The sequence below is a fragment of the Coregonus clupeaformis genome, unplaced genomic scaffold (genome assembly GCF_020615455.1).
Source record: "Coregonus clupeaformis isolate EN_2021a unplaced genomic scaffold, ASM2061545v1 scaf0006, whole genome shotgun sequence".
Taxonomy (NCBI): domain Eukaryota; kingdom Metazoa; phylum Chordata; class Actinopteri; order Salmoniformes; family Salmonidae; genus Coregonus; species Coregonus clupeaformis.
Window position 1 is genome coordinate 59,568 of NW_025533461.1, and position 12,630 is coordinate 72,197.

Below are 12,630 nucleotides of genomic sequence, written 5' to 3' on the forward strand. Positions count from 1 at the left end.
TTAAAATGGCTGTCTAGCCACGATCCCAAACATGTTGACAGAGCTTGAAGAATTATGAAAAGATGAATGGGCAAATATTGCACAATCACAGCTGTAATTGATGCTAAAGGTGTTTCTAACATGTATTGACTGAGGGAGCTGAGTACTTAAGCAACGACTATATTTTAGTGATTGAATTTTTTATTAATTCTTAAAATATGTTCAAAATTTTCTTCCACTTTGACATTACAGAGTATTTTGTGTAGATTGTTGACAAAAAAAAGACAATTAAATACATTTTAATCCCACTTTGTAACACAATAAAATGTGAAGAAATCCAAGGGGGCTGAATACTTTTGCAAGGCACTGTACAACAGTGGAGTCTTTCCCTACTGTGGGTCATGACCCGCTCGTTAAGAAGGTAAATCGGTTCGATTCGACCTTTTACTTTACGGTAATATTAACATGTGTAGCAGGAACTGTGGCGCTCTGTCAAAGTGACCATCAGCAGGTTGTAAGCATCTCTAGGTAATAATGAGATACAGTTGGAGGCTGGTGGTGGTGATTTAGTGATAGACTGTCAATACCCATACCTGACAGATTTCGGACACGGCCAGTGACAGTTTATTTGGTTTTGGACTTTTACTAGAATAGCAGACAGAGGCTGAATTCCACGTGGACTTCCTGTTGATCTGAGAGGATCGTGGTCATTTATTATTCTTCCTTTGTGATTGGCTGAACCAATATGATTATTACTTGATCTTGCCATCTGATTAGCTTTGTGGAAATGTAGCCATATTGTTTCCACCTATCAGATCTACAGGGGAAGCGGCTAAGGGGTCTGTTCGGAATTCAGCCACAATGTTAGAAGCATTTTACTTCATCCACTGAGGTTTCAACACAACTGGCGATTTAGTTACCTTTTTTTTTTTTTTTTTACTTTTAATATAATAACACAGTGTTAAAAGAAGCATGTTACTTGGTCCACTGAGGTTTCAAGACGATGCTAGAGTAGGATCGTACGCAGGAGAAGGCGGTGAGGGACACCTTCCTGGGGTCGATGTAGTTGTTCTCCAGACGCAGCGTCACTATGTTAACATCCTCGTCCTTCTGGGGGTCACAGATAGCATCCTCTGCAAACGTCCTGTAACATGTTGAAAAGTGATTGGTTATACATCATGAAGAGATTACCTATACTCTGTGTACTGGACTGGTTGTCAAGAAGAAAGTCAATACTCTTGAATTGATCAATCTTGTTATGTGTTCTGTGAAGGCCTATTCAAATCATGCTCCTCTCCCAAAACTACAAACTGATCAGAAAGGGAAGGTTCAGATCTGCAAATATGGTTATATCACTTGGTTATTATAGCCCAATGATCAATCACTTGAATTTCCTTACTTCATCGCCTTGGTACAAATAACTACAGGGTTGTCACTGCGGTCAGCGTACTGTAGCTAGTGTGTCTATTGAAACAGCACATGGTGAAATGGTGCATCTATAAACATTTACGTCAGTGTACAGTAACAATCCCAATACCTAATTTTGTTGTCATTGAGGCGGAGGAAGTGCAGAGTGCTCATCTGGTTGATACCAGGGGGAACCGTGATCAGCTGGTTGTGGTCTAAACACAGCTCTGTCATGGAGGTGTACGTGCCCAAGAAGGACTGTGGCTCAACCCCCTCCCCATCCAGCTTGTTGTAGGACAGGTACAGGTACTCTATGCCCGGCTCCATGTGGGCAAACACAAACCCTGAATTAAAACATAGAACAAGATGAACATTGTATTCCCAGAGGATAGCACTTAGAAGTATTACTTAAAACACTTGTCATCAATGTGACAAATACCTGGGATCCTCTCGATCTGGTTCCCTACCAAGACCAGGTGGACCAGAGCTCTGGGCAGGTAGGATGGGACCAGGTACAGACGGTTGTAGGATAGGTCAATGGACTCCAGGTTCCTGATGTGAGAGAGAGAGCGAGAGAGAGAGAGAGACAGAGAGAGACAGAGAGAGAGAGAGACAGAGAGAGAGAGACAGAGAGAGAGAGACAGAGAGAGACAGAGAGAGACAGAGAGACAGAGACAGAGACAGAGACAGAGACAGAGACAGAGACAGACAGAGACAGAGACAGAGACAGAGATAGAGACAGAGACAGAGACAGAGACAGAGACAGAGACAGAGACAGAGACAGAGAGAGACAGACAGACAGGGAGAGAGAGAGAGAGAGAGAGAGAGAGAGAGAGAGAGAGACAGAGAGAGAGAGAGACAGAGAGAGAGACAGAGAGACAGAGAGAGAGAGAGAGAGAGAGAGAGAGAGAGAGAGAGAGAGAGAGAGAGAGAGAGAGAGAGACAGAGACAGAGACAGAGACAGAGACAGAGACAGAGAGAGACAGAGAGAGAGAGAGACAGAGAGAGAGAGAGACAGAGACAGAGACAGAGACAGAGACAGAGAGCAGAGAGAGAGAGAGAGAGAGACAGAGACAGAGACAGAGACAGAGAGAGAGAGAGAGAGACAGAGACAGAGAGAGACAGAGAGAGACAGAGACAGAGACAGAGAGAGACAGAGACAGAGACAGAGACAGAGACAGAGACAGAGAGAGAGAGAGAGAGACAGAGAGAGAGAGAGAGAGAGAGACAGAGAGAGACAGAGAGAGAGAGGCAGAGAGAGAACCCACACATGAAAGAGAAAAGAAAGGAAAATATGTTATTCTCTGTAAGATTCATTGATAAGAAAAAGAAGACTTCTGAAATCCTACTGTTTTCTTACTTGTGGTTGATCCATGCTAGAGGTGCTATCCTGGACTCATCCAGTCTGTTGTGTCTCAGTGAGACCACGTTCAGGTTAGTGGTTTGGTTGAAGACTGAGTCGGATATCTCTTCTATCAGGTTGTTCTCAAGATAAACCTCCTGAAAAGAAACAGAACCATACAATGAAGAATGGAGATGCTGTGTTGAGGCCCTTCCTTCCTCTAAGAGAGATGCTGTGTTGAGGCCCTTCCTTCCTCTAAGAGAGATACTGTGTTGAGGCCCTTCCTTCCTCTAAGAGAGATGCTGTGTTGAGGCCCTTCCTTCCTCTAAGAGAGATGCTGTGTTGAGGCCCTTCCTTCCTCTATGAGAGATGCTGTGTTGAGGCCCTTCCTTTCTCTATGAGAGATGCTGTGTTGAGGCCCTTCCTTCCTCTAAGAGAGATGCTGTGTTGAGGCCCTTCCTTTCTCTATGAGAGATGCTGTGTTGAGGCCCTTCCTTTCTCTATGAGAGATGCTGTGTTGAGGCCCTTCCTTCCTCTAAGAGAGATGCTGTGTTGAGGCCCTTCCTTCCTCTAAGAGAGATGCCGTGTTGAGGCCCTTCCTTCCTCTAAGAGAGATGCTGTGTTGAGGCCCTTCCTTTCTCTATGAGAGATGCTGTGTTGAGGCCCTTCCTTTCTCTATGAGAGATGCTGTGTTGAGGCCCTTCCTTCCTCTAAGAGAGATGCTGTGTTGAGGCCCTTCCTTCCTCTAAGAGAGATGCTGTGTTGAGGCCCTTCCTTCCTCTAAGAGATATGCTGTGTTGAGGCCCTTCCTTCCTCTAAGAGAGATGCTGTGTTGAGGCCCTTCCTTCCTCTAAGAGAGATGCTGTGTTGATGCCCTTCCTTCCTCTAAGAGAGATGCTGTGTTGAGGCCCTTCCTTCCTCTAAGAGAGATGCTGTGTTGAGGCCCTTCCTTCCTCTAAGAGAGATGCTGTGTTGAGGCCCTTCCTTCCTCTAAGAGAGATGCTGTGTTGAGGCCTTTTGTTCCTCTATGAGAGATGCTGTGTTGAGGCCCTTCCTTCCTCTAAGAGAGATGCTGTGTTGAGGCCCTTCCTTCCTCTAAGAGAGATGCTGTGTTGAGGCCCTTCCTTCCTCTAAGAGAGATGCTGTGTTGAGGCCCTTCCTTCCTCTAAGAGAGATGCTGTGTTGAGGCCCTTCCTTCCTCTATGAGAGATGCTGTGTTGAGGCCCTTCCTTCCTCTAAGAGAGATGCTGTGTTGAGGCCTTTTGTTCCTCTATGAGAGATGCTGTGTTGAGGCCCTTCCTTCCTCTAAGAGAGATGCTGTGTTGAGGCCCTTCCTTCCTCTAAGAGAGATGCTGTGTTGAGGCCCTTCCTTCTTCTAAGAGAGATGCTGTGTTGAGGCCCTTCCTTCCTCTAGTGTAATATACACAACAACACAGCTGCTGTTATTGAACATGTTATACTGGATGTTAAGTCAAGCAGGCCTCCATGTCTGTGGTAACCCTGACTGTTTGGGTTAGCCATAATTGGTATGTTTGTTCAAAGTAGACCTCAGTGGTAGTTTTAAGGAGAAAATGTCTGCCAGAGCCACTCCTTCCTGGACTGACACGGCGCCTTGCCTTTAACAAGAGCATGAGAGTGAGTCCTGGATTAGACTTTTTATCAAGAAAAAGGTTGCAGTTGCTTCACCATGTTTCATCGAAATGTGTATCGTCCACTTAGCAGTGAAAATATACACTGTGTTTATGACTAAAATCGCAGAGAAAATTAATGTAGTGGTCCAAGAACAGAGCCTTGAGGAAATACGAAATGTACCTTCGTTTTATCCAAGGAATTTCCATCCACAGAAATAAATTGATAAAATTGATAAAGCTCACCAGTAGAGATGGGGGCAAGCCCTGGGGGACGATCCTGAAGTGGTTTCTGCCCAGACGGAGGTAGGAGAGCTGGGAGAGGGGGCTGAAAGCTAGAGGATCCACATTCCCTTCACTCAGGACATTCCCCTCCAACTCCAAGGTCAACAGGTTGCTCAGACCTTCCAGAAATTACACAGCAATTAAAATATTTTCATATAAATCTCAGACCTGTGTTTGTTCATAGTTTTAGCCACTTCCAATGACAATTATTTACGTTTGTGCTGTCAAAGTATTTTAGATTGAAGCATTATATGGCCTGAAATGCCCCCAACTACACCGGCTCTGACGCTCGTCGGATGTGGCAGGGCTTGCAAACTATTATGGACTACAAAGGGAAACACAGCCGCGAGCTGCCCAGTGACACAAGCCTAACAGAAGAGCTAAATGTATTTTATGCTCGCTTTGAGGTAAGCAACACTGAAGCATGCATGAGAGCACCAGCTGTTCCAGACGACTGTGATCACACTCTCCGTAGCCGACGTGAGTAAGACCTTTAAACAGGTCAACATTCACAGACTGATTACCAGGACGTGTACTCAGAGCATGCGTGGACCAACTGGCAAGTGTCTTCACTGACATTTTCAACCTCTCCCTGTCTGAGTCTGTAATACCAACATGTTTCAAGCAGACCACCATAGTCCCTGTGCCCAAAGAAGCGAAGGTAACCTGCCTAAATGATTACCGCCCCGTAGCACTCACATCGGTAGCCATGAAGTGCTTTGAAAGTCTGGTCATGGCTCACATCAACATCATTATCCCAGAAACCCTAGACCCACTCCAATTTGCATACCGCCCCAACAGAGCCACAGATTACACAATCTCAATCGGACTCCACACTGCCCTTTCCCACCTGGACAAAAGGAACACCTATGTGAGAATGCTGTTCATTGACTACAGCTCAGCGTTCAACACCATAGTGCCCTCAAAGCTCATCACTAATCTAAGTACCCTGGGACTAATCACCTCCCTCTGCAACTGGATCCTGGACTTCCTGACGGGCCGCCCCCAGGTGGTAAGGGTAGGTAACAACACATCTGCCACGCTGATCCTCAACACGGGGCCCTTTCAGTGGTGCGTGCTCAGTCCCCTCCTGTACTCCCTGTTCACCCATGACTGCGTGGCCAGGCACGACTCCAACACCATCATTAAGTTTGCTGATGATACAACAGTGGTAGGCCTGATCACCGACAACGATGAGACAGCCTAGAGGGAGGAGGTCAGAGACCTGGCAGTGTGGTGCCAGGACAACAACCTCTCCCTCAATATGAGCAAGACAAAGGAGCTGATCGTTGACTACAGGAAAAGGCGGGTCAAACAGACCTCCATTAACATCGACGGGTCTGTAGTGCAGCGGGTTTCAAGTTCCTTGGTGTCCACATCACCAACGAACTATCATGGTCCCAACACACCAAGACAGTCGTGAAGAGGGCACGACAACACCTTTTCCCTCTCAGGAGACTGAAAAGATTTGGGTCCCCAGATCCTCAAAAAGTTATACAGCTGCACCATCGAGAGCATCCTGACAGGTTGCATCACCGCCTGATATGGCAACTGCTCGCCATCTGACCGTAAGGCGCTACATGGGGTAGTGCATATGGCCCAATACATCACTGGGGCCAAGCTTCCTGCCATCCAGGACCTCTATACCAGGCGGTGTCAGAGGAAGGCCCAGTACATCACTGGGGCCAAGCTTCCTGCCATCCAGGACCTCTATACCAGGCGGTGTCAGAGGAAGGCCTAAAAAATGGTCAAAGACTCCAGTCACCCAAGCCATTAGACTGCTGAACAATTAATGGCCACCTGGACTATTTACATTGCCAACCCCCCCTTTGTTTTTACACTGCTGCTATTCGCTGTTTATTATCTATGCATAGTCACTTTACCCCTACCTATATGTACAAATTACCTCGACTAACCTGTACCCCCGCACATTGACTCTGTACCGGTATCCCCTGTATATAGCCTCGGTACCGGTACCCCCTGTATATAGCCTCGGTACCGGTATCCCCTGTATATAGCCTCGGTACCGGTATCCCCTGTATATAGCCTCGGTACCGGTATCCCCTGTATATAGCCTCATTATTGTTATTTTATTGTGTTATTATTTTTTTTCTTCTTTTTATTTTTTTTATTTTTTTATTTTTAAATCAGTACATATTTTCTTAACTCTATTTCTTGAACTGCATTGTTGGTTAAGGGCTTGTAAGTAAGCATTTCACTGTAAGGTCTACACCTAAAATTTGATTTGATTTGAAAAGAAGATTGAAAAGTAATTTGGCTTTTTGTCCAGTAACTAGCAGCAAGCAGATTTGTTATTTCTTTGTATTACCTTGGAAGCTGTTCTCTTCGATCCCTTTGAGGTGGTTCTCGTTGATCTTCAGCTCCTGTAGTGTGGATGGGAGATCCATTGGGACCGTCTCTAGGAGGTTGTTGTCCAGGTACAGACGGCTCAGGAACTTCAGACCCTGACCAACAAACATGAACAACATTAACAACGCTTGTGTGTGTTCGTGCGTGCGTGTGTGTGCGTGCATGCATCTAGGTGTGCTTGACCCTTGGCAGTGGGGTGGGTGGGGTTTGGATATAAAACTGTCGATGTTGGCACTCTGTCATGATAGGGAGTTTCTTGTTAACAAAATCAGGCTTTATTGTTATTCTAGAAACTTCCTGACTGTCTCTAGATCCTCACATTTGGGGATCTAGCTGGTTGGAAATAGAAAATAAAAACGTAGTGTATCCCTAAACGGCATTGGCACTTGGATTGGAACAGAGCCAACAACCTGGTTGGACTGGAACAGAGCCAAAAACCTGGTTGGATTGGAACAGAGCCAACAACCTGGTTGGACTGGAACAGAGCCAAAGACCTGGTTGGATTGGAACAGAGCCAACAACCTGGTTGGACTGGAACAGAGCCAAAGACCTGGTTGGATTGGAACAGAGCCAAAGACCTGGTTGGATTGGAACAGAGCCAACAACCTGGTTGGACTGGAACAGAGCCAAAGACCTGGTTGGATTGGAACAGAGCCAAAGACCTGGTTGGATTGGAACAGAGCCAAAAACCTGGTTGGATTGGAACAGAGCCAACAACCTGGTTGGACTGGAACAGAGCCAACAACCTGGTTTGATTGGAACAGAGCCAACAACCTGGTTGGACTGGAACAGAGCCAAAGACCTGGTTGGATTGGAACAGAGCCAACAACCTCGTTGGACTGGAACAGAGCCAAAGACCTGGTTGGATTGGAACAGAGCCAACAACCTGGTTGGACTGGAACAGAGCCAACAACCTGGTTGGATTGGAACAGAGCCAACAACCTGGTTGGACTGGAACAGAGCCAAAGACCTGGTTGGATTGGAACAGAGCCAACAACCTCGTTGGACTGGAACAGAGCCAAAGACCTGGTTGGTTTGGAACAGAGCCAACAACCTCGTTGGACTGGAACAGAGCCAAAGACCTGGTTGGGTTGGAACAGAGCCAAACACCTGGTTGGATTGGAACAGAGCCAAAGACCTGGTTGGATTGGAACAGAGCCAAAGACCTGGTTGGATTGGAACAGAGCCAAAGACCTGGTTGGATTGGAACAGAGCCAACAACCTGGTTGCCTCTGCCACAAGTGGATCTTCCATTTCAGCAAGATAATAACCCCAATCCACAAGAAATTGATAATTGACCACAAAATCAACATTTTGCAATGGCCATTTCAGTCTCCGGACTTGAACCCCATTGAAAACCTGTGGTTTGAATTGAAGAGAGCGGTCCATAAGCAGAGATGAAGGATATCAAGGATCTGGAAATATTCTGTACGGAGGAATGGTCTAAGATCCAGAAGGAGAGGAGGGGAAGTGCTGGAGTATAGAAAACAGGAGAACCAATAATTTTGACCCCTCTTCTTTTTTTTCTTTTTTTTATTACTTGTGAAACAAAAGTGTATTAGTATAAAATAATATAATCTAAGCATACAAAACATTTTTAAAATGTTACATCCTGAATTTAAAATGGATTAAATGTAAATATAAATTATTTTGAGATTTTTTTGTCACTGGCCTACACACAATACTCCATAATGTCAAAGCGGAGTATATTTTTTGAAATTGTACTAATTAATAAGAAATGAAAAGTCTTGAGTCAGTAAATATTCAACCCAAGTTCAGGAGTAAAAATGTTGCTTAACAAGTCCCATAATATGTTGCATGGACTGTGTGCAATAATAGTATTTAATATTATTATTATTTTTAATTATTTTTGTATTTCACCTTTATTTAACCAGGTAAGCCAGTTGAGAACAAGTTCTCATTTACAACTGCGACCTGGCCAAGATAAAGCAAAGCAGTGCAATAAAAACAACACAGAGTTACATATGGGGTAAAACAAAACATAAAGTCAAAAATACAACAGAAAATATATATACAGTGTGTGCAAATGTAGCAAAATAATTACAATTAGTATTAACACTGGAATGATAGATATGCAAGAGATGATGTGCAGGAGATATTGGGGTGCAAATGAGCAAAATAAATAACAATATGGGGATGAGGTAGTTGGGTGGGCTAATTACAGATGGGCTGTGTACAGGTGCAGTGATCGGTAAGCTGCTCTGACAACTGATGCTTAAAGTTAGTGAGGGAGATAAGAGTCTCCAGCTTCAGAGATTTTTGCAGTTCGTTCCTGTCATTGGCAGCAGAGAACTGGAAGGAATGGCGGCCAAAGGAGGTGTTGGCTTTGGGGATGACCAGTGAGATATACCTGCTGGAGCGCATACTACAGGTGGGTGTTGCTATGGTGACCAATGAGCTAAGGCAAGGCAGGGATTTGCCTAGCAGTGATTTATAGATGGCCTGGAGCCAGTGGGTTTGGCAACGAATATGTAGTGAGGAGCAGCCAACAAGAGCATACAGGTCACAGTGGTGGGTATTATATGGGGCTTTGGTGACTAAACGGATGGCACTGTGATAGACTACATCCAATTTGCTGAGTAGAGTGTTGGAGGCTATTTTGTAAATGACATCGCTCAGGGATTTCATCATGAAAATCAGTATTGAATGTACAGTATTTGTGTGTGTGTGTGTGTGTGTGTGTGTGTGTGTGTGTGTGTGTGTGTGTGTGTGTGTGTGTGTGTGTGTGTGTGTGCAAAAGAGTCAGTGCAAAATATAAGAATAAAAAAGAATAAAATATGGGCGGCCATTTTGTTAGTAATTTAGTCTTATGGTTTGGGGATAGAAGCTGTTCAGGAGCCTGTTGGTGTCAGACTTGATACACCGGTACCGCCTGCCGTGCGGAAGCAGAGAGAACAGTCTACGGCTTGGGTGGCTGGAGTCTAACGATTTTCCGGGCCTTAATTTCACACCGCCTGGTATAGGGGTCCTGGATGGCAGGGAGCTCGGCCCCAGTGATGTACTGGGCTGTCCGCACCACCCTCTGACACCGCCTGGTATAGAGGTCCTGGATGGCAGGGAGCTCGGCCCCAGTGATGTACTGGGCTGTCCGCACCACCCTCTGACACCGCCTGGTATAGAGGTCCTGGATGGCAGGGAGCTCGGCCCCAGTGATGTAGTGGGCTGTCCGCACCACCCTCTGACACCGCCTGGTATAGAGGTCCTGGATGGCAGGGAGCTCGGCCCCAGTGATGTAGTGGGCTGTCCGCACCACCCTCTGACACCGCCTGGTATAGAGGTCCTGGATGGCAGGGAGCTCGGCCCCAGTGATGTACTGGGCTGTCCGCACCACCCTCTGTAGCGCCATGCGATCCAGGGCGGTGCTATCACCATACCTAGCAGTGATGCAGCCGGTGCGACTCTTACTTTGAAAGCGTGCAGGCTGATGCCAGCAGAGAAAGACTCTTATTATGAAGGTGAGACTCTTACTTTAAAGGCGTGCGGAGCTTGTTGTGAAGCACTCTTATTTTGAAGAAGAGACTCTTACTTTGAAGGTGTGTGGGGGCTCATTGTGAAAAATACTCATATTTTGAAGGAAAGACTCTTCCCTGAAGGCGTGCGGAAAGCAATTGTGATAAAGACTCTTATTTTGAAGGAAAGACTCTTACATTGAAGGTGTGTGGGGCGATTCCAGCAGTTGTCAGCTTATTCTTTCCCAGGTTGATGGACTCCAGGTTGGGGATGCCGTTGAACGCACCTACTGGGATGGTTGTGATGGAGTTACCTGGTGGTTCAGCACAAACATTAATATGAAATATGAAATATGAAATCACATTATCATCCTCAATGCTTCTGGCTAGATCAGACCTACCCAACTTTTTTTACTGGAGATCTACCTTCCTGTAGGTTCAGTCCAACCCCAATTTAACACTGATTCTACTAATTAGCTGCTCAACATTACCTTAAAGAGTGACTGCCCCTAAAAAAACAACTAATCCTTTTGAAAACGGCCTATGTGGCATCGATAAGAGTCAGAAACAATTATTCTAGTGTCAAAATTGACTACAAAGTGTAAATAGGATAATTTTGGTCATGAAGTCAGTCTCGTCTAAAACAGAGTTTGGAACCTCATTAGTAAATGAAGGTTGGGTTTGGATTACAATTACACTATATATACAGCAGGGAAACATAGCTGGCTTTATACACTATATATACAGTGAGGGAAAAAAGTATTTGATCCCCTGCTGATTTTGTACGTTTGCCCACTGACAAAGAAATGATCAGTCTATAATTTTAATGGTAGGTTTATTTGAACAGTGAGAGACAGAATAACAACAACAAAATCCAGAAAAACGCATGTAAAAAATTTTACAAATTGATTTGCATTTTAATGAGGGAAATAAGTATTTGACCCCCTCTCAATCAGAAAGATTTCTGAATCCCAGGTGTCTTTTATATAGGTAACGAGCTGAGATTAGGAGCACACTCTTAACGGGAGTGCTCCTAATCTCAGTTTGTTACCTGTATAAAAGACACCTGTCCACAGAAGCAATCAATCAATCAGATTCCAAACTCTCCACCATGACCAAAACCAAAGAGCTTTCCAAAGATGTCAGGGACAAGATTGTAGACCTACACAAGGCTGGAATGGGCTACAAGACCATCACCAAGCAGCTTGGTGAGAAGGTGACAAAAGTATGTAGACACCCCTTCAAATTAGTGGATTTGGCGATTTTAGCCAGTTGCTGACAGATGTATAAAATTGAGCATACAGCCATGCAATCTCCATAGACAAACAACAAGTCAGTTCGTCAAATTTCTGCCCTGCTAGAGCTGCCCCGGTCAACTGTAAGTGCTGTTATTGTGAAGTGGAAACGTCTAGGAGCAACAACGGCTCAGAGCGAAGTGGTAGGACACACAAGCTAACAGAACGGGACCGCCGAGTGCTGAAGCCCGTAGCGCGTAGAAATCGTCTCTCCTTCTGGTTGCAACACTCACTACCGAGTTCCAAACTGCCTCCTGAAGCCACGTCAGCACAATAACTGTTCATCGGGAGCTTCATGAAATGGGTTTCCATGGCCGAGCAGCCGCACACAAGCCTAAGATCACCCACGCGCAATGCCAAGCGTCGGCTGGAGTGGTGTAAAGCTCGCCACCATTGGACTCTGGCATAGTGCCAACTGTAAAGTTTGGTGGAGGAGGATTAATGAAACAGCCAGCCTGCATCCCAAATGGCCCCTTATTCCCTACATAGAGCCCTATGGGCCCTGTTCTATGTAGGGAAGAGGAATGGTGCATTAGCATGTCGCGCTTCACCATCTGGCGGTCCGGCGGACGGATCTGGGTTTGGCGGACGCCAGGAGAACGCTACCTGCCCCAATGCATAGTGCCAACTGTAAAGTTTGGTGGAGGAGGAATAATGATCTGGGGCTGTTTTTCATGGTTCAGGCTCCTTAGTTCAAGTGAAGGGAAATCTTAACGCTACAGCATACAATGACATTCTAGACGATTCTGTGCTTCCAACTTTGTGGCAACAGTTTGGTGAAGGCCCTTTCCTGTTTCAGCATGACAATGCCCCCGTGCACAAAGCGAGGTCCATACATCAATTGTTTGTCGAGA

At 45.6% G+C, this 12,630-nt stretch overlaps 1 protein-coding gene across 1 annotated transcript in view; it reads right to left on the reverse strand.

Annotated features, from left to right (window-relative positions):
* Positions 1-278: 278 nt before the first annotated feature.
* The window catches only part of LOC121557938 (extracellular matrix protein 2), a 57,106-nt gene continuing 44,754 nt past the window's right edge, over positions 279-12,630 (reverse strand). Inside the window, exons 5-11 of the mRNA XM_045212327.1 lie at positions 10,680-10,795; positions 6,971-7,106; positions 4,603-4,760; positions 2,747-2,886; positions 1,826-1,938; positions 1,517-1,730; positions 279-1,123 (exon numbers count right to left, since the gene is read on the reverse strand). Of these exons, the coding sequence (XP_045068262.1) occupies positions 955-1,123; positions 1,517-1,730; positions 1,826-1,938; positions 2,747-2,886; positions 4,603-4,760; positions 6,971-7,106; positions 10,680-10,795 (1,046 nt within the window). The 3' untranslated portion in view covers positions 279-954. The remainder of the gene's footprint in view (positions 1,124-1,516; positions 1,731-1,825; positions 1,939-2,746; positions 2,887-4,602; positions 4,761-6,970; positions 7,107-10,679; positions 10,796-12,630) is intronic.